The following is a 24,994-nucleotide window of genomic DNA, read 5'->3' on the forward strand; positions in this document are numbered from 1 at the left end:
TATCTATCTATCTATCTATCTATCTATCTATCTATCTATCTACCTACCTACCTACCTACCTACCTACCTACCTACCTAATCTATCTATCTAGGATAGTAGTAGTTTGTATAAACGTAAGTAAAAAATAACGATAAAAGAGGACAAACAGGATAGGGACGGTAGGCGCAGCGGAGCGCTTACGCACGCCCCTTACAATGCTGAAGCAACCTCCCACCTCGCGACACAAAAAAGCAGTTTAACGCGACGCATGCGTCGTCCCGGAGGTTAATTCATCACAGAGACGGATCGCTGTTGCTTCTGATTCAAGCAGCGAGCGGGTCACGTGGGCTCCCCCCCCCCCCGCCGCATAAAACCTCGCCTTGCCGTAATCGCACGCAACGCCTGGCGTAAATTAGGCCTTGTGGCGGTCTGGAGGAGGATCGTTTTCCATTTCCGGTACAGGGAGTGGAGGCGTTTGCCGAGGCTAGGAATGGGGTCTTTCTCTTTCTCCTCCAAGTGGGAGAGAGGGGCTCCCCACGGGAAGGCGTCTGGGCAGGGCGGACCGCCTCTGTTTTGTAACTTTTGAGTAAATCGGCTCCTAAGGCTGTAGAACGGAATGGGGAAGGAGCCGATATTCTAATCTTCAATTCACTGTTGTTGTCGAGGGTCTCCTCAGGTTCGGTAGAGGCTCGGCCTCGTTATTCAGTCGCCCAGAAATCATAACATCTAACATTACTGCCTATTCTCGCATAACTCAATTATTGCAGGTCATTGTGTTCTCCTACTGACCTTCCCGCTTCCCTCTTTCTTTGTACCCTCCAGGTGAGTTAGCATCTAATGCATTTAAAGAGCCTCAAGCTGGGGAGAACTTTGTTTTTTGTTTATTAATCTTTGCAACTTTCTGACCAAGCGACAGAGGTGGCTCATAGACACTTGACACCATTAGTTTTTGTAGTTAATGATATAATTTGCATTGCATTGACATCCTTCAGTCTCGAAAGAGCATGGTATCATGCTCTGGATATCATGCTAATGATTTAATAGCCATTGAAATATTAAGAGAGTTCTACTTTTATCTTCCTTTCCCAAAAATTTGGGTATATAGGAAAAGTATGGTTAAGTCCTTCAGATTCTGAAGTTCCTTGAAACAAGCAGATTCAGGACTACTGACCTTTTTTTTATTACATAGCCATAGCGCATAGTTACTCGGACATGCGTTAAATTTGTATCTTTCAACTGTTATGTTTAGCAGTAGGTTGTTGAAAAATATTTGCATCATAAATATTGAAGAAAATATATTTTTGAATAGAGTGTGAAAATAGATGTGGATAACTGCTACTTTTGTTTAATTATAACTTTTCACCTCAACACAACAACAACAACAACAACAATAATAATAATAATAATAATAATAATAATTTATTAGATTTGTATGCTGCCCCTCTCCGAGGACTTGGAGCGGCTTACAACAATATCTTTTAATTGAAACAAAAGCGAGAGTGAGACTGCTACATAATATATTTGGGCTTGGCCCTTTTTTCATCTTTAATATAATTAGTGATTTTGCAAAACATTGATCTATTTTCTTCCATACATCATAAAATAATCCTGTAATGGTCCCTTGCATATCTTGTTTACTAGTATTTTTGCAAAAACCTTTACTCTGCAAATTTTCAAAGTAATGATAGTAGATCTGTTCGGCACATATTTTAATGTTATTTTACTGTGTCTTCTAGCTATTTATTTCCAAGAATTCCCTTATAGAACTTGTTAACTAGAATTTAGTATTTCTAGTATAAATTACTGGACTAAAGTTATGTATTTGCATGATTACCCTAATACAGTACAATGATAACATGACATTTTTAAATGATGGAGGTGGGGCGGGGTTGGTCATGTTCTCTTATGTCTAGTTAAATTCACTGAATTTGCAAAACACTTATCCTGTATCTCAACTTGTTTATGGAGAGAAAATATTCTTCTGAATTAATATACTTCCAATAAGTAAATAAGAACATTTTAGGGTTGTTAATATTCTAGATGCTTTGTTTTATTTTTTGATAATTTATTTTGCTAGTTCCTATTTTATTCAAAAATGATAAAATTAGAATAATTTTAACTGGTTTATTAAAGACATGCCGATTGCAAAAGAAGGGTTAAGAAATTGATATGGTTCTAGGAACAAGAATTAAGAATAAACAGTTTTCTGTTGTGCTATAGTTCTAACCTATGATTGATCAACAATAATGAAAAAGAGGGAATTGCATTTATTATAGTTAATATTGGTAATGAAATATTCTTATTAATTTTACACAGCCCTGCTGCAGAAATCAATATTCCATTTGTAGTAATCAAATTCATTCAAAAATCCAAGACATGTTCTTTTTCATTTCAGACATGGATAATGGATTTAAGTTACAGGAAGCTAGATTAGAAGAAATTTACTAACAGCATAAGCAATTTGAGAATACGACTCAAGTCTTCCAAAGGTGGTTGGTTTCATAGCAACAGCTTTAATTTTATTCCATGCATGGATCAAAAAGATGTGATAGCCTAAATTAGTACTACCAGCTTTATAACTTCATTGCCTTTTTACTTCTAATTTACGTCAATGAAATATGCTTTTCTGAAACAATTTAAGAAAATGTTTTAGGCTTGTGAATGATCCTGGAGTTGTAAGCCACTTAAGATTGAATTTTGTACTTAAATAATACAGGTAGTCCTTGACTTACAACCATGATAGAAACCATAACATTTTTTATTAAGTAATCATTACTCATTAACATGACTATCCAATTTTATGAACTTTGTGTCTTTGATTAAGTGATTCGCTTACATTTCGTAAGCTAGACATCATGTGACCATAAGTTGCAATCTCCTGCTGGCTTCTCAATTGACTTCACTGGTTGGACGTTAGCTGGGAAGGGTCACAAATAGCACTTGCAGGACTGCACAATGCTGTAACTATCATAAATGCAAGCCAATTGCCAAGCCCCCATATTGTGTTCCTGTAACTTTGGGTATGCTGCAGTAGTTGTAAGTGTGAGAATCTATCATGAATCATTCTCAGTGCTGTCATAACTTCTAACACTTGCCAAACAAATAATAAGAACTTGTAGGGTTCTTTGTTTTCCAAGGTCTGGGCATACCATAGCATAGCATAAACTTACACAATGCTTTATTGCAACACACTCTGCCCCAATAACAGTCTGTTGCTTTGGGTCAACTCCACCTTTCTAGTAATTATGTCTTTAATACTCAATCCTCTATAGTTGGTCTTCTAATACTGGCATAAAACAAAAGTCTTAGTCTATGAAGTAGTATGCAGTCTTTGCCTTGCCCCCCAAAGTTTAGTTTAAGTTTAATCAGATTTGTATGCCGCCCCTCTCCGCAGACTCGGGGCGGCTCACAGCAATAGCAATACAATGTAAAAGTTCTTGAACTAATTGGGATCGGGTGCTATTTCGTTGTGATTGCTCATTTTCTAGTTGCTGTTGAGCTCCAGGCAAAGCTCTAAGCTCCAGGCAGGATTCACATAGGGTATGCTGCTCACTATATATTATGTTCCTGGTAGTTAAATAGTGTGGTAGCCCTCTTGCCTGTATGTTATTTGCTATCATCTTGCTGCACGTATCCCACTCTGTCCTAGCGTTTGCTTTTCTAAGCTAAGACCATGAGTGGGGTTAGATTACCTCTGGACGTCAAGTCAGCACATCCATCAAAATGATAGGGCCTGGCCCAATTATAACAGGCAACTGGAATATCAGTTTGGATATTTATGATTGAATGTATGGGGGAAATGGGATTTTGCAGAATGCAACTATTCTCCAAAAGAACAAACTGCAACCCAACTTCATTCCTTCACATGTCTGTGTATAGGCAGTTGCATTTGTATTGAACATCATTGCAGTTTAGGAATTACTGCATAGTAGAAAGTAATGATCACATAGTAACTACATTATGCAAGTATAATTTTTAGACTTAATATACTTGTGTTATGCTTTAAATTTAAAGTTACATTGCTGCTTGTATTGAATTTTAATATTTAATAATATGCTTCTGTATACATTAAATAAGCCTACAAAATATACCGGTATTTGAATCTCGTTGCTATATTTATCAAATAAAGCAAATGTATTCACATTGGATCAAAAGCAAGGTTTAAATGTTGCGTAGACCTTGTTTTTCAACTTGGCATAACTTCAGATTGCTTCTGCTGAGGTCAGAGTAACCTGTTTTGAGCAAGAAAGGACTTGTTCCTGGGATAGTTTCCTAGGCTATAAATTTGTTCAGTTTGTTCCAAGGTTGGAGACATGCCTCTGGCTTCAGACGAAAGAGACTGACATTAGATTCTTCCCGCTCTTGCCACAGTAGAAACCCAGGAAAGTCCCACCTGCTTTGATAGGAGAAAGAGTATGTCACATTAGATGGAAATAGAGGATCCTAACACACTCACACACCCAGTTAATTGCGTACAGCAATAATATTTTTAAAAGAAAAAGTATGTTATCCTTTTCTGTTTCTGTTTTTCTTGTTTAGAGTTTAAGGAAGCACTTAGATTTCCATTTAATATTGCTGAGCTTGATTAACCCATTTACTTGGGAGTGAGCTCCATTAAATGCAATTGAAATTTTATATATATAAAATTTTGCTATAGGAGTAATTAAATTTCATCTTTATTTTTGCTGAATTTTGTGCTGAATGAAAATAACTGCAGCCTAAATGATGTCACCAATATTGTCTAATTGATCAGGTGAATGTGTAAAACATTTCTCAACTTGAATAAAATCGGAACCATACTTATTTTTTTCTCTTAAGTTAATATGCATGTATTTCCTTGATTAGTTCAAGAATTAGATGGAAACCTGTGACCTTATGACTATGGAATAAGATAGTTAAGAGGTAATAATTGTTGTTGTAGTAGTATGCTGCTCGCTTGAAATCAGGAGCCTGTGAGTTCTGGTCCTGCCTTAGGTATGAAAGCTAGTTGGGTGACTTTGTGCCAGTCATACACTCAAGTCCAACCCACATCACAGTGGTGGTATGGAGAAAATAAGAGAAAGAACTATTAATGTGTTTGCCGCTTTGAGTTATTTATCAAGTTACAGGTGGGATAAATATCCCTTTTGTTTGTAGAAAAAGAAATGAGTATGCTTGTACTTCAGGTTCTCTTTGCATTGTATTCTTACTTTGATTTTCTCAAAGTACACCTGACTAACTCCCATGCAAACGTATTTAGAAGAGAAATCCTTTTAAATTACATCTTTGATTTAATGTTCATTTTTGTTGTGCAGTTTTAGTATTTTTATTACTATATTAAGCTATTTGGTATTCTTAATGTTTCATGGTAGCATTTTTTTTAGGCGGAAGACCAATAACATGTAAGCAGACATAATTCAGTTTATTTCTTAATCAAATTTATATAATTGTCTATCTTACAAGAAGTGATGGTACAATAGTGAATCATGACTATGACTAAGTACAGCCTTATTGTTGCATGATTTAATGATAGACACCTTCCCCTCTCAAACAATGGTGACATATATGGTTTAAGAAATTAAAAGCTGCATAATTTTACAAATTAAACAGCCTACAGTTATTTAGAATATTTAAATATTCTTTAAATATTTTCTACACAAAATTTTAGAATCTGTAATCACAGACATTTATCTTTATAGGTGAGAATATATAAGCATGTCATTGTCTTAACTAAAAGACAGATATCTATTTCAAAATTAATCTGCAAACTTGTACATTTTGAAAGCTTTGGTATGTTTTAGAAATCATTGGAAGAAACAATAAATTTGTCATTGTCTACTACTTAATTAATATTTTAATAAGATATTAAGAAATAACTTTTAAATAAATGAAAATATTGGCAATTCAGAATAATTTTCTCCAGGATATATTTAGTTAAAAGCAGGTAAAATCCGCCTTTTGCAGAAATCTGGAGTAAAAAACTTTGAAAAAAAATTACTTTCCTCTAAAATGCTTTACCAGAGACTATTCTTTCTAGTTACTTTGTTCTTCCCAATAAGATCTGCCTACATTTTCAGTCTTGCCTTGGACGGATATTACACATTTATTTTGGACCAGGTCTCATTGAAAATTTAAAATTACTTTGCATTTTATATTCATGGAATTGTAAAGATACTCTAGTGCTGAATTTTGAAACAAAAAAATGCAATAGCCCTTGAATCCTGCTTCAAATAATTCCTTCTTCTACCATTGGGCTCTCTGGAATCAGCTACCCCTCTGAGGTCCGTATTGCCCCCACCATACTGACAAAACAGAGAGCAGTCAGGACCTGGCTCTGCCAGTAGGCCTGGGGCCATTGATCAATACTGATACCATCTAGACCTGGCCACAAAAAGATATGAATGGCTATTTTATGGGTTTTAAATTGTTCTTTTATATTGTTTTTAGATGTTGTACGCTGCCTAGAGTCCGAAGGAGTTGGGCGGCCTATAAATTAGATTAATAAATAAATAAATGTATTTTAAGCAACAAAGCAGTGATGGGAGAACAAAATTACCTGCATACAAATTTTATCCACTGATAAATTGGCTATATTTTAAAATCTATAAATATTAAAAACTAAAGAGTATCATATTTTTTCTGGAATAAAATATTTAAATGGCATCTATTCTGTTGTATTTTTCCCTCCTCTGTCTCTTAAAAAGTAGTAGAGCAGTATAGGAAGTACATTTTCAATGAAATTGCTTATACTTCTGTCTTCTGACTTGTTCAGTCTCCTTATATGTTTATGATGTAGCAATAGACCTCAAGGCACAACTTTAATGGAACCTGCCCATTAGTGTCGTAAGTCAAAAAAAATTCATCAAATGAATCAGACTCAATTTTATGAATTTTTAAAATCAAATTCATTAATTGAATCAAATGGATTGTTAAATGAATAAAGATCTGACTTACTACTTTCTCTCATTCATTAATTGATTGCTGCCATCATTAACTGGTGGAGAGGCTTTTCCCACAATTGTTGGCCGCCCATCAACTGTTTCAGTGCAACTTTTAGTTCAGAAATTAAATTCCTCCAAGCAGGCTCCCAGAGCTTTCAACTTGCAAAATCTGCAAAAAAAATTAAAAATAATAAAATCACTTGCTGCTCATGTGCTTAAGCATCCTAAGCAACTGCCCCAAGGCGGGTGGGAGGGAAATTTATAGAACTTTCAGCTTGAATTGCTTAAAAAAAAAAAATCACTTGCCTTTGAAGTTCAAAGTTCTTCAGGAGACATTAAAAACTCCCCTCTAAAATTAACTTTGCACTGGCTACGCAATCACTGGATCTTGTTTGGCCATGTGACTGGGGGGGGGGTAGCGGAACCCTGCCGGCTTTAGGAAATGGCATGTGACCCGAATGGCAAAAGGGAAGTCACAGAGTTAAAAATGGCTGCCATTTTTGGACTAAATCCAAATCACATGGCTACAGAGGCCTCTTTTGAGTTGCAGTTTTGAATTTCTAACATAGGTAAACTTTCTGGATTAATTCATTCTTGTGAATATTCGCTAAATGAATGGTTGTACCTGGGGGATTACCTGTAGGCATAGTTCTCTCTAAGCTGAGCAGTGAGCAATCGCTCACTTAAAAATCATCATCAACTCAGAGTTTTCCAAACCTGCCCAGAAGCCGAGAGGGAAATTTTATTATTATTTCTGTGCCGCCCAGTCCCAAAGGGACTGCCGCTCAGACACTATACTTTTCCGCCCACCCCCAAAAAAATTTAGAGAGAACACTGCCTGTAGGTTCCATTATTTTCCTTGTGTAAAGGATTAATTTTTTATCTTTATTTTTCAGAATCTGTCTGGATTTCTGCTGTAGCTCATGTTTTAGCGTAAACTCAATTCAAGGAAGAAACCATGCAGCGAAGGCACAAAGGATTCAACATGGGAGTGCTTTTCCTCCTTTCTCAGCTCTATCAAGTTGGGTTTCACAACATTCCACCTGTCACGCTTGCAACATTGGCAGTGAACATTTTCTTGTTTCTACAACCCCTGACACCTTTGGACAAAGCATGTATTAGCGTCAATTATTGTCTTTACGAAAAAGATTGGCATCGTTTGTATCTTTCAGCATTTCACCATGCAGATGACTGGCATCTATATTTTAATATGGTCTCCTTACTTTGGAAAGGAATTAAATTGGAGAACAGACTTGGAACTATGTGGTTTGGATACATAATTGCACTCTTTTCACTACTTGTGGGAGCTGTATACTTATTTCTGGAAGCTATACTGGCGGAACTTCTTGGTGATCCCTTATATGAACTTCACTGTGCTGTCGGTTTTTCTGGTAAGGAGTTCTTTATTTATTATTTATTAATTGGATTTATATGCCACTCCTCTCTTTATTATGCTTCCATCTTTTTTTATAAGATTATTATTTATTGCAGATGCTAGCTGTTAGGAAATAGATAATATATATTTAGGGAATATAAAATTAGCATGTTCTTGAATGATACAATAAATACAACTTTGTCATCGCTATGTTTTTCTAGTATCTCAAAAAGAAAACTAAAAGACAAACATCTGAACTTCCAATAAATATGGCAGATTGAAAATCGTCCCTTGAAAAGTGGGCTACGAATAGGAAGCTGGAGAGTAGATCAACCACTTAACCCTTTCTGAATACAGAGAAGACCCTGTAGGGAGGGAGAATCAGGCAGAAGAATTTGCTGTAATTGCTCCAGTCACAAATGAAGTCTTTTAAAAGGACATTTCCCTTGCCCTTAGAAATTGCTGCCAACTCCTTCAAAATGATGCAGTTATAAACAATATGGAATATCTTTAAGCCTTAATACAAAAAACCAAAAAATTTTCAAATCTTTAAAAATTTAAAATAAATGACCAAAAAACAAGACAGGATTTTGGCTACAGAAAGCTTTAAACAGATTAAGGGCTTAGAAAATTTTGAAATATTGGATTTTGAATAATTAATAATTGAAAGTTAAACTTAAAGAATAAATACACCGTTATGGGAGAGAAAACCTTTTTCATATTAAAGACATAAAAAGATAATTTACATCTTTGATATCTTTGAGGAATTGCACTAGGATTTGATTATGTCAGCTTTGTTGTGTCTTGAGAACAGTCTATTTTCCAGCAAAAGTTGTTACAAAAAAAGATATGCAACAAAATGTATCTGAGAACAATATTGAGACTTTGAATAGAATTTGTCATTAGATTAAAAAAAAATGTATGAGACTAAAAAATAAGAAGGAAATAAAAATAATCCCAGAGACCAATTGGAACTTTGCCCCCTGGATTTATAAAATAGGCTGTACAGTATTGTAAAATATTGAAGAAATTTGTAACAAGGATCAACAACCAACTGAATGAATTACAGAGAAAGATTGTTCTATATTTAAGAAAGCAGTACAAAGTCAGTTTATTTTACCAGATTTACAGTGAGACATATTTCTGTGGTTATTTTTGGATGCTGATAATCTGGACTGAAAAAGTGGCATATTGGATTTGCATACATTTAATATGGTGTTTAACCCTGTCTCTATACAATTTGTGTATTCTAAATTAATAGTATACCTACAGCTGGATACAACTGTATCCAGCTGTCTTTTACTTTAAAGTAATGAACTTTTGTGAACTTGTTTAAAAGATAAAATTTTAGTCTTTTGTGTGTATTAGAATATTGGGATAACTTTATAGTTTAATGTGGATTTGTTTATGTTTATGTTTTATAGTTGAGATATTGAATGTTTATTTGAATGGGATATATTATGCGGAGTGGATTTCTTTGGAAGTCTCGAAATAAATTATTCCTTTTTGTCAAATTAGACTTTAGATTTTTGTTTAGACTAGGATACCTGGACCATTTATGCCTTTTAAATGGGAGATTGCTTGCAGCTAAGAATTATGAGATATATTAATCTTACTTTAGAACTTTGTTTAGAGTCATCAAGAGCTGAGCTTGATTTCAATATTTTAATACATACATTGGAAGAATAATGCTAAAATATCAGTAGCAGTCAGCAAGGAGCATACCTCCATTGCTACTTTTCAGATATAGAGTCAATATTCTTTGCTACTGAATCAAAGATTTACAATAAAATTCAAAAAAAGTCTTAAAAATCCTAATTTTAATCAGATTTAACTGTCAAGAGTAACTCTTTAATATGCCAAGAATTGATAGCTTGACACTTACAAATCTTTCGCTGTTCACTACTCAGAAACTTGGTAATGTACAGTGTCATCACAATTGAAAGGAAATTGACAGCTGTGCTCCTATACTATGATGTAGGGATAAAACTGGACTCATATGTCTGATCTTGTTTGTGACAACCCTGATGGTATTATTGGAGAGGTATCTGAATTCTGTCTTTGCAACATCATTTGCTTGTAGAAAAATTGCCTGTTGTTTAAGGGCTTTCACTAGGCTAGGCTGGTGAGACAGGTTAGGTCAGTGGTTTCCAACCTTGGTAACTTTAAGACTTGCGGACTTCCACTCGCAGAGTTCTGGTAGTTGAAGTCTACAAATCTTACAGTTGTCAAGGTTGGAGTTCCCTTCTCTGCTGTACTCTGTCAATCGCTCCAAATTTGACTGCGAAAAATGCAACTTCAGCAACAGAGTAATCAACGCCTGGAATGCATTACCTGATTCTGTGGTTTCTACTCCTAACCCCAAAACCTTTAACCTACAGTTGATCTCGCCCCCTTTCTAAGAGGTCTGTAAGGGGCGTGCATAAGCGCACCACTGTGCCTACCGTCCCTATCCTATTGCCTTCTTTTGTTACTTTTTAGCATTATCTAATGTTTTATTTGTACAAATTATCACCCTATAATTGTTTGACAAAATAAATAAATAAATAAATAAATAAATAATTCTGAGTCTACTTTTGATGTTCCAGCGACAGTATATCTTTGGTCGTCATGAGAATAATATGTCTTTCTCAACCAAGGTTTTAAAATAGGATTACAATTCAGTAAAATGAGAAATTGTATAAGGTTTCCTCAGCAATTTGTCTGAACCTCTGATCTTAGTTCCAGGTATAGTATAGCACAATATTGCACTCTAATGAGAACTCTTTCTTTATCACTCTTTGGGGAATTTTGTTTTTAGTTTTAGAAAAAAGTACTGGGATATTTTAAAAGTACACACAGATTTAGGGTTGGTGGTTTTTTTGCCACTATAAAGTACAGTAATACCTCATGATACGAACTTAATTGGTGCAAGGAGGAGGTTCGTAAGACGAAAGGTTCGTAAGACGAAACATTGTTTCCCATAGGAAACAATGTAAAGTCAATTAATCCGTGCAACCAAAACCCCCCCCCCAAAAAAAACGGCTTTCCGGCTGTTTTAAAAGGTCGCAGCCGGCCTGGGGGGCTTGCCAGCACCCCCCCGCACCCGGGTTCGGGGTGCGGGGGGGTGCTGGCAAGCCCCCCAGGCCGGCTGCGACCTTTTAAAAACACCCACGCTCTTCCCTCACACCCCGCCCCCGCAAGGCATCGCAGCGACAAGCAGGTTTTTCCAACGCGGGTCTTATGCGCCCGAGCCGCGTTTCCCCCCACGTCCGGGCCCACGCACCTGTTCCAGTGGGCTATTTTCCGCCGGTAGTAACGCAGCGCCTCCTGCCCGTTGAGCAGCTTCTCGGCCGGCCTCTCGGGGGTGCTGTAGAGCGGGTGCGCGAATAGCCTCCTCAGCTTGGAGTGGGGGGGGCCTGGCTGCTCAGGTTGGCGGGTGGCCGAGTCCGGAGCTTTGGACCGGCGGCGACGGCGGCTTCTTCGGCGGGGCAGGAGCAGCGGGGCTCAGCCGTCTCCGTGGCCGGACCGAGGCGCCGCCTCATTTGGGGCCAGAGGTGGAAGTAGAAATCGGCGCTGAGCAGCGCCCCGAGAAGCAGCAGAATGAGCAGCCGGTCGCGCCGGGTCCCCAGCATGGTCAGTGCCGGCGGCTGGGCGAGAAGCAGGCCGGGCGCGAAGGCAGCGGCGCACGGGCGATGCCGGGCCGTGGGTGGGAAAGGAAGGCGAGCCACGCGCCTGTTTGGCCGCGAGAGCCCGGGCGAGTCCAGGCAGGGCCTCTGCCCCGCTGCCGCCGCAGGAGCAGGTGGGGGAAGCCGAGGCAAGGGAAGCAGCAGGCAGCGCCCCGCTTGTGGCCGAGAGGCGACCGGCTGCATCTTTGCCCAGTGGCCTCTCCCGAGTAGGCAGACCGTGCCGCCTCTGGAAGGATGGACGCGTTGGGCGTTTGTTTGCATCACGTGATTGACCGGGTGAAATAAAAGATCTAAAAACCCCTTGTCTCCCCAACCCGGATTTTTAGATCTTTTATTTCACCCGGTCAATCACGAGATGCAAACAAACACCCAACGTGTCCGAAAGCCAGAGACTTTGGCTAGAGGTCTCTCCAACGAGCTCCGGTTCTCGTCGGAGAGACCGCTTGCCAAAGTCTCTGGCTTTCGGACACGTTGGGCGTTTGTTTGCATCTCGATTGACCGGGTGAAATAAAAGATCTAAAAATCCCTTGTCTCCCCAACCCGTATTCAATCCGGGTTGGGGAGACAAGGGATTTTTAGATCTTTTATTTCACCCGGTCAATCACGAGATGCAAACAAACGCCCAACGTGTCCGAAAGCCAGAGACTTTGGCAAGCGGTCTCTCCGACGAGAACCGGAGCTCGTCGGAGAGACCTCTAGCCAAAGTCTCTGCCTGCTGCTTCCCTTGCCTCGGCTTCCCCCACCTGCTCCCTGCGGCGGCAGCAGGGCAGAGGCCCTGCCCGGGACTCGCCCGGGCTCTCGCGGGCCAAAACAGGCGCGTGGCTCCACCTTCCTTTCCCACCCACGGCCCGGCATCGCCCGTGCGCCGCTGTCTTCGCGCACCGGCCTGCTTCTCGCCCAGCCGCCGGCGGCTGACCATGCTGGGGACCCGGCGCAACCGGCTGCTCATTCTGCTGCTTTCTCGGGGCGCTGCTCAGTGCCGATTTCTACTTCCACCTCTGGCCCCAAATGAGGCGGCGCCTCGGTCCCGGCCACGGAGACGGGCTGAGCCCCGCTGCTCCTGCCCCGCCGAAGAAGCCGCCGTCGCCGCCGGTCCAAAGCTCCGGACTCGGCCGCCCGCCAACCTGAGCAGCCAGGCCCCCCCACTCCAAGCTGAGGAGGCTATTCGCGCACCCCGCTCTACAGCACCCCCGAGAGACCCGGCCGAGAAGCTGCTCAACGGGGCAGGAGGCGCTGCGTTACTACCCGGCGGAAAATAGCCCGCTGGAACAGGTGCGTGGGCCCGGATGTGGGGGGAAAACCCGGACTCGGGCGCATAAGACCCGCGTCGGAAAAAACCCGCTGTGTCGCTGCGATGCCTTGCGGGGGGCGGGGGTGAGGGAAGAGCGTGGGTGGTTTTTAAAAGGTCGCAGCCGGCCTGGGGGGCTTGCCAGCACCCCCCCCCACACCCGGGTTCGGGGTGCGGGGGTTGCTGGCAAGCCCCCCAGGCCAGCTGCGACCTTTTAAAACACCCGCGCCGCTTCCCATGTGTCTCCCTGGAGCCGAATGCGGAAGTTCGGCTTTGCTGTTCAGCTTCAGGCTTTGCTGTTCGGCTCCGGGAGACAGCTGCGAAGCGGCGCGGGTGTTTTAAAAGGTCGCAGTCTGCCTGGGGGGGCTTCCCAGCAACCTCCCGAACCGAACCTGGGGGTTCAGCAAAATTTTGCCTCGGCGTTGCTTCCCAGCAGTCTCCGAACGCAGGGTTCGTAACTCGAAAAAAGTTCGTAAGAAGAGGCAAAATTTTTCTGAACCCCGGGGTTCGTATCACGAGTTGTTCGTAAGACGAGGGGTTCGTATCTTAAGGTACCACTGTATTGAAATACTGTAATAGAAGCAATTTATGTGGTCTTTGAATAAATGGAATGCAAGGCCTACCAAAAGCAACAGATCATCTGTATTCTTTAGCTTTTATATTACTTGAGAATTCCTCTTGCTGTGATAATTTTTCTTTATTTTTATATAGGAGTGTTATTTTGCTTTGGAAAGTTCTTAATAACTATTACCATCCAGGAGGATCAACTAATATTATGGGCGTGAATGTATCCAATAAATACTCTTGCTGGTTGGAACTTTTAGCAATCCATGTATTAAACCCACGGTAAGTCTGCTGTCCAGTCATTTAGAACTTAAATTACTTTGTATATATATGTATGTAAACACTACTATAATGAATAACAGTACATATCAATAAGTCCTTATCCAAACCTGATTGTACTTTTTTAACAGGAAAATGTTTATTGTAGAAGAAAATAGGGGATATAAGAAGGATTTGGCCAAAATTCTTTTTTCCCAGGCTTGGCATACATGCAGAGAGTTTATGCATGATAATATGTGATACATAAGCCCTGGTTTGCTTAATTGCAGTTAAACAATAATAAGCATCTTGTATTACCAACTTACAATGGTTTATATATCACTGTCTCATTTCATGCAGCATATTCATAATCAAACATTACCATTTAGTGAGATACATAGAACTACAGTATACATACATAGAACTACAGTATACAGTGGAACCCCGACATAAGAGCTGCTCTACTTAAGAGCAACTCGAGATAAGAGCTGGGAGGGGAGAGATATTTTTGTTCTACTTACAAGCCCAAATTCGAGATACAAGCGCCAAGGAGCTGTCTCCTGAAGCCAAACGCTAACTTCCGCGTTCGGCTTCAGGAGACAGCTGCGAAGCGGCGCGCGTGTTTTAAAAGGTTGCAGCCGGCCTGGGGGGCTCGGGGGGGTGCTTGCAGCTTTCTTTCTTGCTCTTTTTCTTTCTCTCTTTTACCTTCCCTTCCTCTATTTCTTCTTTTCTTTCTCCTTCCCACCTTCTTCCCTCCCTCCCTCCCTTCACTCATTCCTCTCTTACTCTCCCCCTTTCATAAGTTTCCTTGCTTCCTTCCTCTGTTCCTGTCCTTCCCCCTTTCTTTCTTCTTTCTTTCTTTCTTTCTTTCTTTCTTTCTTGCTTTCTTGCTTTCTTGCTTTCTTGCTTTCTTTCTTGCTTTCTTTCTTGCTCTTTTTCTTTCTCTCTTTTACCTTCCCTTCCTCTATTTCTTCTTTTCTTTCTCCTTCCCACCTTGTTCCCCTCCCTCCCTCCCTTCACTCATTCCTCTCTTACTCTCCCCTTTCATAAGTTTCCTTGCTTCCTTCCTCTGTTCCTGTCCCTTCCCTCTTTCCTTCCTTCCTTCCCACCCTCCGTCCATTCATTCACCCATTCCTCTCTTGATCGCTTAAAAGCCGGTCCCTGGTGCAAAAAGGGTTGGGGACCTCTGTCCTACAGGATTGGGTGGCAGAGAAGTTGAACATATGTAAATTTAAAAGTTTAAGAAAGTTTACAAGTTAAGTGAAAGAAACTTCATTATTCATTTATATGTACATGTACATTTCTTCATTAAAAACATGTCTTTCTGCATAATTTAGACTAACTTTGTGAGTTTTTTGAGGGCTGGAACCAATTAAAATTATTTACATTAATTCCTATGGGGAAAAGTTGTTCGAGATAAGAGCTGCTCGACTTAAGAGCCCAGGTCCGGAACGAATTAAACTCGTATCTCGAGGTACCACTGTATCTGTATATTGAAAGTTTAACAGAAGCAACTGCTTCTTCCTAAACATAAGTACAGTGCTACCTCGTATTACGAACACATCTACTAATGAACTTTTCAAGATACGAACCCGGTATTTTAAATTTTTTTGCCTCTTCTTCCGAACTATTTTCACCTTAGGAACCCAAGCCGCTGCCGCTGGGATGCCCTACCTACGAACTTCTGTTGCCAGCCGAAGCGCTGGGATTACCCTGAGCCTCCCCTTGCTGGGAATCCCCGCCTCCGGACTTCCGTTGCCAGCCGAAACACCCGTTCTTGCATTGCTGGGATTCCCCTGAGGTTCCCCTCCCTGGAATTCCCTTCATTTTTGCCAACGCTGCTTTGAATCCCAGCAAGGGGAGGCTCAGGGAAATCCCAGCAACGCAAGAATGGGCACTTCGGCTGGCAACGGAAGTCCGGAGGCGGGGATTCCCAATGAGGGGAGGCTCAGGGGAATCCCAGCAATGCAAGAACGGATACTTCGGCTGGCAATGGGAGTCTGGAGGTGGGGATTCCCAGCAGCGCAAGGCAAAAGGGGTGACTTTTGGGATGGGGTTGCACGCATTACAGTATATGCTTTTACATTGATTCCTATGGGGAAAATTGCTTCTTCTTACGAACTTTTCTACTTACGAACCTGGTCATGGAACGGATTAAATGCGTAAGACGAGGTACTACTGTATATGGAAATGGTGTTTTTCCAACAAATCCTCATTTCTCTTACAATCATTGGGAATATGTGATTTAAGACTAGGAATATGTTATATACCAGGATTAGCTCCCTTCATTTTAGGTGGGGATGCCAGATAATCATTCCCCTCAAATAACTTATCTTATCATAGTAATTTGTCAATTAAAGTTAGATTTAAGAATAGTCATGTTGTAATGTGAAAGTGGTATTTTTTTCCTTATTGGCATACCTTTTAAAAGAAAAATTAACTTCAAATGGATTAGAATCAATCTTATCTACAGTTAGCATTTATTTTTCAAGGTCTTTAAGGTTTTGCTTTAGATTGTATTTTTTAAAAATACCTTTGATACTTGAGAATTCTGAAAGTATAGATGAAAATATAATTCTACCCTTTTAGCTCTTTGTGATCTAAATAAAGAATTTGGATATGAATGCAATTTAATGCAAAATAAATTATTTTGGATCTTAATACAAGGTTCGACAAACCCAGGCGCCTGGTCGCCAGTGGCGCCTAGAAAATGTTGTCTGGCGCCTCAGCGTTTCCCAACCGGTGTTCCGCGGCGGTGTTCTTCAGCTGGGCGGGGCGCTGCCGGTACTCCCGCTCGCAGCTGTCTCCTGCTTGATGCCGCGCTCCTGCTGAGCCCCAAAGAAAGAAGGCAGGAAGAAGGAGAGCTCCATTCTTCGCACCTTTTTCCCGCCTTCTTTCTTTGGGGCCCAGCAGGCCAGCGCCGAAAACCGCGGCATCGAGCAGGAGGCGGGGGACAGCTGCGAGCGGAAGCCCCAGGACGGAAGTACCGGCAGCGCCCCGCCCAGCTGGAGCTCCTCTTTCGTCGACGGCAAGTGTCCGATGGGAGCGGGGGGGGGGGGGGCGTCGGGGGAGATGGCGGCGGCGAGAGGGATCGCTCGCTCGCTCTCTCTCAGCTGACTGCAAGTGGGAGCCCTGACGGTGGCGGTTGGACGTTCTGCTGGACGTCGTACATGCTGGCGCTGCGTGCCTGGCATATACGGTGTCCAGCACCACGTCCAGCTGCCGCCGTCAGGGCTCCCGCTTGCAGTCAGCTGAGAGAGAGAGAGAAAGAGAGACATATAAGAGGGAGAGAAAGAGAGACATAGCAAGAGAGGCAGAGAAAGAGAGACAGAGCAAGAAAGAGAGACAGCAAGAGAGGCAGAGAAAGAGAGATAGAGAAAGAAATAGAAAGAGAGACATAGCAAGAGAGGCAGAGAGAGAAAAAGAAAGAGAGACATAGCAAGAGAAAAAGAGAGACTTAGCAAGAGAGGCACAGAGAGAGAGAGAAAGAGAAAGAAAGAGAGACATAGCAAGAGAGACAGAGAGAGAAAGAGAGATAGCAAGAGAGGCAAAGAGAAAGAAAGAGACATATAGCAAGACAGTGAAAGAGAGAGAGAGAGCAAGAGAAAGAGAAAAAAGCAAGAAAGAGATAGCAAGAGAGACAGAGAGAGAGCAAGGGAGAGAGAAAGACATAGAGGAAGGGAAGGAGGGAGAGAGAAAGAGAGCAAAAAAGAGAGGAAGAAAGAAAGAGGGATGGAGAGAGAGAATGAAGGGAAGGAAGGAAAAGAGAGAAAGAGGGAGAAATAGAGCGAAAGGGAGAAAGAGAGAGGGTTTTTTTGTCCAAACTTTTCTTTAGCCCGCCCCCCCCCCCTTTCAGTGTTCCCCAGGATTTTGAAAATACGAATAATGTGCCGCGGCTCAAAAAAGGTTGGGAAACACTGGTTTATAACGTTTGTAATGTTTTTTTTGTTAAATTAAAAACCAAGTTTGCTTAAAAAAAATTCTGGCTCCTAAATTTTTTGGCTGGCTCCTAGATTCTGAACAACTTTGTCGACCCCTGTCTTAATAGACCATTATTACATCATTGTTATTTCCCCAAAATTTTAGATAGTGTAATGCAGTGATTTTCAACCTTTTTTGAGCCATGGCACATTTTTTACATTTACAAAATCCTGGGGCACATTGAGGGGGGGGGGGGGCGGCTAAAAAAAGTTTGGACAATTTTTTTTTCTCTCTCTTCCCCCCTTCCACTCTATTTCTCTCTCCACCCCTCTTTCTCTCTTCCTTCCTTCCTCTCTTTTTTGCTCTCTTTCTCCCTCCCTCCCTCTATGTCTTTCTCTCTCCCACCTTCCCTCCCTCTCTTTCTCTTTCTTTCTTGCTCTCTCTCTTGCTTTCTTTCTCTCTCTCTTTCTTCCTTTCTTTCTCTCTCTCTTGTTTTCTTTCTCTCTTGCTTCTTTCTCTCTTGCTTTCTTTCTCTCTTACTTTCTTTCTCTCTTGCTTTCTTTCTCTCTTTCTCTCTCTCTTGTTTTCTTTCTCTCTCTGAGCTTCGCGGCACACCTGACCATGTCTCACGGCACACTAGTGTGCCGCGGCACACTGGTTGAAAAACACTGGTGTAATGCATATGTCTCCTTTAAATATATTAAACTATTAAAATTTTAAACATATCCAATGGAACAAAGGTTAATGAGGTTACAAAGTGTTTCTAATCAGGAACAATACATCTCACAGAAAATTGCTCTCATTTTAGGAGTTCTTTTGCAGGACACCTGGCAGGTATTCTTGTTGGTCTAATGTACACCATGGGACCCCTGAGGATTTTCATGACGGCATGCGCAGGTAATAATGACCCTAGAACCTCTCAAACATCGCTGTTCAGTATACAGGTGAAGCTCGAAAATTAGAATATCGTGCAAAAATTCATTTATTTCAGTAATGCAACTTAACGGTAAAACGTATGTAATGAGTCTCTCTCATATATTACATTTCACCTTTTAAGTTGTATTACTGAAATAAATGAACTTTTGCACGATATTCTAATTTTTTGAGTTTCATCTGTAACGTTAAAGTGATTGTAAATTGTACCTATATATGTGCATATGTGTGTATATATGTATGTATGTATGTATGTATGTATGTATGTATGTATATTGATTGATTGATTGATTGGATTTGTATGCCACCCCTCTCCGGAGACTCGGGGCGGCTAACAGCAACAATAAAGCAGTGTACAATAGTAGTCTGATGTTAGAAACAATTACAAAAACCCATTAATATAAAAAACCAAACATACATACATACATACATACATACCATGCATAGAATTGTAAAGGCCTAGGGGGAAGAGGGTCTCAATTCCCCCATGCCTGATGGCAGAGGTGGGTTTTAAGCAGCTTACGAAAGGCAAGGAAGGTGGGGGCAATTCTAATCTTTGGGGGGAGTTGGTTCCAGAGGGCCGGGGCCGCCACAGAGAAGGCTCTTCCCCTGGGTCCCGCCAAGCGACATTCTTTAGTTGACGTGACCCGGAGAAAATTGACTCTGTGGGACCTAACTGGTCGCTGGGATTCATGCAGCAGAATGTGTGTCATGTGTCTGTGTTTGTATATGTATATGTACATATTAATATAATAACAACAACAATAACAACAACAACAGAGTTGGAAGGGACCTTGGAGGTCTTCTAGTCCAACCCCCTGCTTAGGCAGGAAACTCCACACTATTATCAGTGAGTGTTCATTTTCCAGGTTTGTGGGTTGGTTTTCAAGCTTCTCGTTACCTGGCTAGCTAATTCCTTCAGCAAAGTTTAGGGAATATCTGTGGCAGTGTTCTGTTTATAAGGGCTTCAGCGTGGGTGTGTCTAGTGACGGTCTTGTGATGAGTCAGCTATGAGTCTTGTGATTACCCAGGAGTGGGTTCCTCTTGGTTCAGACTGGTTCGCTCAAACCAGTAGTTTCATTTTTACAATTTTTTTTAATTTTCCTTCTGGGCGTGCACAGAAGCTGAGTTCTGGCACCGAGCATGCGGTTGCCATATTTTTTTCATGTTTGTTCTCCTCCCCCTCCCCCTGGATTTTTTGTTACCACGCAGGAGGGAGCGAACCAGCAGCGAGGTAAGTTGAAACCCATTCCTGGGATTACCTGATGTAATATCCCAATCACAAAACCCATCACAAGACCCAATAGTGTCTCACAGCTGAAGCTCTTATAATCAGAAGAACATGGACATTCCCTAAACTCTGCTGAATATGTTACCTAGCCTATAAAGCCCTTCATGGCACTGGACCAGACTATCTCAGGGACCGCCTTCTGCTGCACGAATCCCAGCGACCAGTTAGGTCCCACAGAGTGGGTCTTCTCTGGGTCCCGACAACTAAACAATGTCGCTTGGCGGGACCCAGGGGAAGAGCCTTCTCTGTGGTGGCCCCGACCCTCTGGAACCAACTCCCCCCAGAGATTAGAATTGCTCCCACCCTCCTTGCCTTTCGTAAGCTTCTTAAAAACCCACCTCTGCCGCCAGGCATGGGGGAATTGATATACTCTTTCCCCCTAGGCCTTTACAATTTTATGCATGGTATGTCTGTATGTATGTTTGGTTTTACAATAGGGGTTTTTAACTGTTTATATTGGATTGTTATATGCTGTTTACTACTGTTGCTAGCTGCCCCGAGTCTACGGAGAGCAGCGGCATACAAATCCAATCCAATCCAATCAAATGTTTGGAAACCAACCCATGAGCTCGGAGAACTCACCCTCATCCTACAACCAAGCTATAGATGTCTGCTACTATTGGATTTTATTTTGATGTTTAATGTTTAATATTAAAAGATACCTAGACAAATTGGTGTAATTACAAATAAATAAATAAATAAATAAATTTGATGATCAAATAATGTACAATATAAGTTTTCTACTTTGCCTATAGGATAAAAACAGAGAAAGACTTTAGATTGTTCTGAAGTAATTTGCTGATGAAGGTATACTGTACTACTGGCTGTACCCATGTTAGGAGTGACTGCTATAGATGATTTTTCATAGAGGTAGTCCTCGACTTAACAACTACAATGGTGCAAAGAACACTTGATCATAAGTCCAGGCACCATAAGTCCAGGCATCAGTTTCAATTTTATGATTGATGGTCATAACCAGCTCAAGGTTGACTCAGCCTTCCATCCTTCCGAGGTGGGTAAAATGAGGACCCGGATTGTGGGGGCAATATGCCTGCTCTGTCAAAAAGTGCTATTGCTAACATGTTGTAAGCTGCCCTGAGTCTAAGGAGAAGGGCGGCATAAAAATTGAATGAATGAATGAATGAATGAATGAATGAATGAATGAATAAAAATAAATAAAGTCAGTAATCCTGGTCATTAAGCAAATCACAAAAGCAAGTAAATCCAGCACATACTGTAGAATTGGTATTTTTTGCTGTTTTCTGCTGGAAAATGGCAAAAAGTAGCAGTCATGCGACTTGTGCCAGTTTTAGCTTTGAGAATGGATTATAAATAGCTTTTTTGTGGTCCATTGTAACTCTGAACAGTTGTTAAACAATTGATCATAAATTGAGGATTACCTGTAATCTACATAGTGAGCTCCTTTGACGAATGTATTCTTGCCTAGGATGTTCTTTTGAGCAGTACAGAAGGAAATTACGTATTTTAAATGCAGATAACTTGTGCACTAGTTGTGTCCTTCCGAGCAAGCTTGAATTAATATTATTCGCTATAGCCATGAGCTGTTTTCCACAGTTTGTTTCAAAGGTTATGCTAATGCTAACTCTTCATTGTGTTTTTTAAAATTCCGAAATCAGTACGATCAAATTAAAAAGCCAGATATTAAATAAAATAAATACATATTCCAAAGGTTAGCTATTGCTGTGTATTCATTCATGTATGCTGTACAGGAAAATATATTCATTTAAAATTTTATTTAATTTAAAATTAAAGTGATAAATTTGGTAAATATTTCAGGTAAGAAACAAAACAAATATAATTTGACATAGAACTTGTTAACTTTTTAAATATAGTATGATATTTTACATGTTTACAAATACTCATTATAATTTTATTTCTAGGTGGCCGTGTATTTCCAACTAGCTTTTCAGAACAAAGGAACAATTACAGAACAAGTGAGTAATTTGGATTATAATCTTACCAGTTTTTATCTCAGAATTTATTTTTGTTACACTCATGATTTACTTTGTGTTAATTGGTATAGATTAATAATACCTGTTGGTAAAAAAATAATTCACATCTTATTTCTTATCTATTACAGTTTTAATGTGTTCATACTATTCTTTAATATTTCAGCATTGCAGGAAATGTGTTCCATAAGATTGAATCCTTGTTTATATTGACATGTATTGCTTTTCCTCTATATATATCAGAAAACCTGTCTTACATGACTCTTAACTTAATCAAGCTGAACATCCACACAGATTTTAAGAGAAATGTTTAGCAAACTTGGTAAAGAAATAGGACTGAGGATGGGAAAGAGCTGAATTTAACCCTTCAGTAGGTTAACAGACACAATCCAGGTTTATTTATTGAGCTGCACAAATGCATCTTATACTGTATAACATTATATTGTCAACTCAAAGGGAATCTCAATTCAGAGAGTCAGTTTTCATAAAAGCTGTTTTTATATTCTCAGACCTGTAGTAGTTTTTGTACTTTTGAGGGGATAGACACATACAGGTTTTTTTCCTTTAAGGGTGATGGCTTTCTAATCCAGGACGAGATGGTTACCAATATCCCCAATCCCAGTCGTAATCTTCCATTTATACAGTTTGAGAGAATTAGAATAGAATAGAATTTTATTGGCCAAGTGTGATTGGACACACAAGGAATTTGTCTTGGTGCATATGCTCTCAGCGTACATAAAATAAAATATACATTTGTCAAGAATCATGTGGTACAACACTTAATGATTGTCATAGGGGTCAAATAAGCAATGAAGAAGCAATATTAATAAAAATCTTAGGATATAAGCAACAAGTTACAGTCATACAGTCAACATGGGAGGAAATGGGTGATAGGAATGATGAGAAAAACTAGTAGAATAGAAGTGCAGATCTAGTAGAAAGTCTAATAGTGTAGAGGGAATTATTTGTTTAGTAGAGTGATGGCGTTTGGAAAAAAACTGTTCTTGTGTCTAGTTGTCTCGGTGTGCAGTGCTCTGTAGCGACGTTTTGAGGGTAGGAGTTGAAATAGTTTGTGTCCAGGATGTGAGGGGTTAGTAAATATTTTCCCCGCCCTCTTTTTGACTCGTACAGTATACAGGTCCTCAATGGAAGGCAGGTTGGTAGCAATTGCTTTTTCTGTAGTTCTGATTATCCTCTGAAGTCTGTGTCGGTGAATTATAATCTAGTTATTATATCAACCATAGAAGCATGTTTGACAATATAGAAGTGAATCTTTGTAGCATAAAGCACTATTATTTATTACAGGGCACATATTTTACATGCAGTTAATGTTCCTAGTTACTAATAAATAGTTTTGTGCTTCAAATTTCTTCCATAATATTTAAGAGGCAAAATATGCTAAAACTGATTAGATTATTGACATGTTATACAATGAAATAGCAGCTTGATAGATTTCAGTGAAGAAGACATAAGATGAAAATGATTCCCCTTGCATTTGTTACTTTACATTAATTAAAATGTAATTTTATAACATTTATAATAATGACATTATTATGCAATGATGTAATGGTTTTCATTTTGGAATGATATTGCTATGGATGATTGGGAAACAGTGATACCTAATCATCACAATAGTTTGCTTTGTTAAAAGAAGATTATGCTAGACATTTATATCTATATACCCCACGTATGTGAGGTTTTTAACACTTTTAGTAATTTGTATCATTTTTAAAAAAGTAAATTAGACTTCTTTTATATATTGTTGCATTTATTATTATTTATTATTATTATTATTTATTAGATTTGTATGCTGCCCCTCTCCAAGGACTCAGAGCAGCTTCCAACAACAGTACAATTTACAAATCCAATATTAAAAACCAGAACATATTAAGAAACCCTTATTAAAAACAATCACACAATTCAGCAAACCATACATAATGCAGGACAGCTGGAGGAATCAATTTATAACCTTGTACACCACCCTGAGTCGCTTTGAGAAGGGTGGCATAGAAATCTAAGAAATAAATAAATAGATAAACAAACAAACAAGCAAATAAACAAATCTGTGACTTCTTTCTGTACAGGGAATTTTAGATACTCAGGTAATCCATCCTATCCACCAAATAACTATGATACGTATACTGGTGGACTCACGGAGGAAGAACAATTTGAAAGAGCAGTAAATAACAGCTTGAGAGAAAGAGGTAAGACAGAATGGCTATAAAGTGAACAACATGTTATAAAATAAATGCATTTCTCTTTTTAGGGTGAGAAGCATACTTTAAAATAACTTTCTTTTTCTCTTAAAACTGAGACTGTCCATTTCCTCCCTGGATGCAAGTTCTTATTGCTTCATATTCAAAGGTCATCAAAATAATACCAGAGAACCCCTGAAAACTTGATCCACTCTTTTTTATGGATATAGGACAGCTGTTAAATGCATTCTGATCTAGGATGAAATATATCTGTGATTTCACTGGGCAGCCAAGAAGTGCCATTACTGAGGGCTTTAGACTGCAAGAAATGTTATTTGCCAGAGCTTAGAAACTATACTGCTCAGAAAATAAAGGGAACACTCAAATAACACATCCTAGATCTGCATGAATGTAATGTTTTCATTCAATACTTGTACTTCTGTACTTCTGCCTCCTAAGTGGACAGTTTGATTTCACAGATGTTTAATTTACTTGGAGTTATATTATGTTGCTTAAGTGTTCCCTTTATTTTTTTGAGCAGTTTATATATACTCTAAAATAATAAGTTTATCCATCGGTGACATACACACCTTTAAGACAGCTGCCTTAAGACCTGGAAATTTGACCATGC

The 24,994-nt window shown here is 39.9% G+C and overlaps 1 protein-coding gene across 1 annotated transcript in view; it reads left to right on the forward strand.

Moving 5' to 3' along the window:
* The first annotated feature begins 447 nt into the window (after positions 1-447).
* The window catches only part of RHBDD1 (rhomboid domain containing 1), a 40,936-nt gene continuing 16,389 nt past the window's right edge, over positions 448-24,994 (forward strand). Inside the window, exons 1-6 of the mRNA XM_070753308.1 lie at positions 448-802; positions 7,797-8,298; positions 13,946-14,077; positions 18,783-18,871; positions 22,100-22,153; positions 24,253-24,372. Coding sequence (XP_070609409.1) covers positions 7,859-8,298; positions 13,946-14,077; positions 18,783-18,871; positions 22,100-22,153; positions 24,253-24,372 — 835 coding nt within the window. The 5' untranslated portion in view covers positions 448-802; positions 7,797-7,858. The remainder of the gene's footprint in view (positions 803-7,796; positions 8,299-13,945; positions 14,078-18,782; positions 18,872-22,099; positions 22,154-24,252; positions 24,373-24,994) is intronic.

Source organism: Erythrolamprus reginae, chromosome 5, assembly GCF_031021105.1.
Source record: "Erythrolamprus reginae isolate rEryReg1 chromosome 5, rEryReg1.hap1, whole genome shotgun sequence".
Taxonomy (NCBI): domain Eukaryota; kingdom Metazoa; phylum Chordata; class Lepidosauria; order Squamata; family Dipsadidae; genus Erythrolamprus; species Erythrolamprus reginae.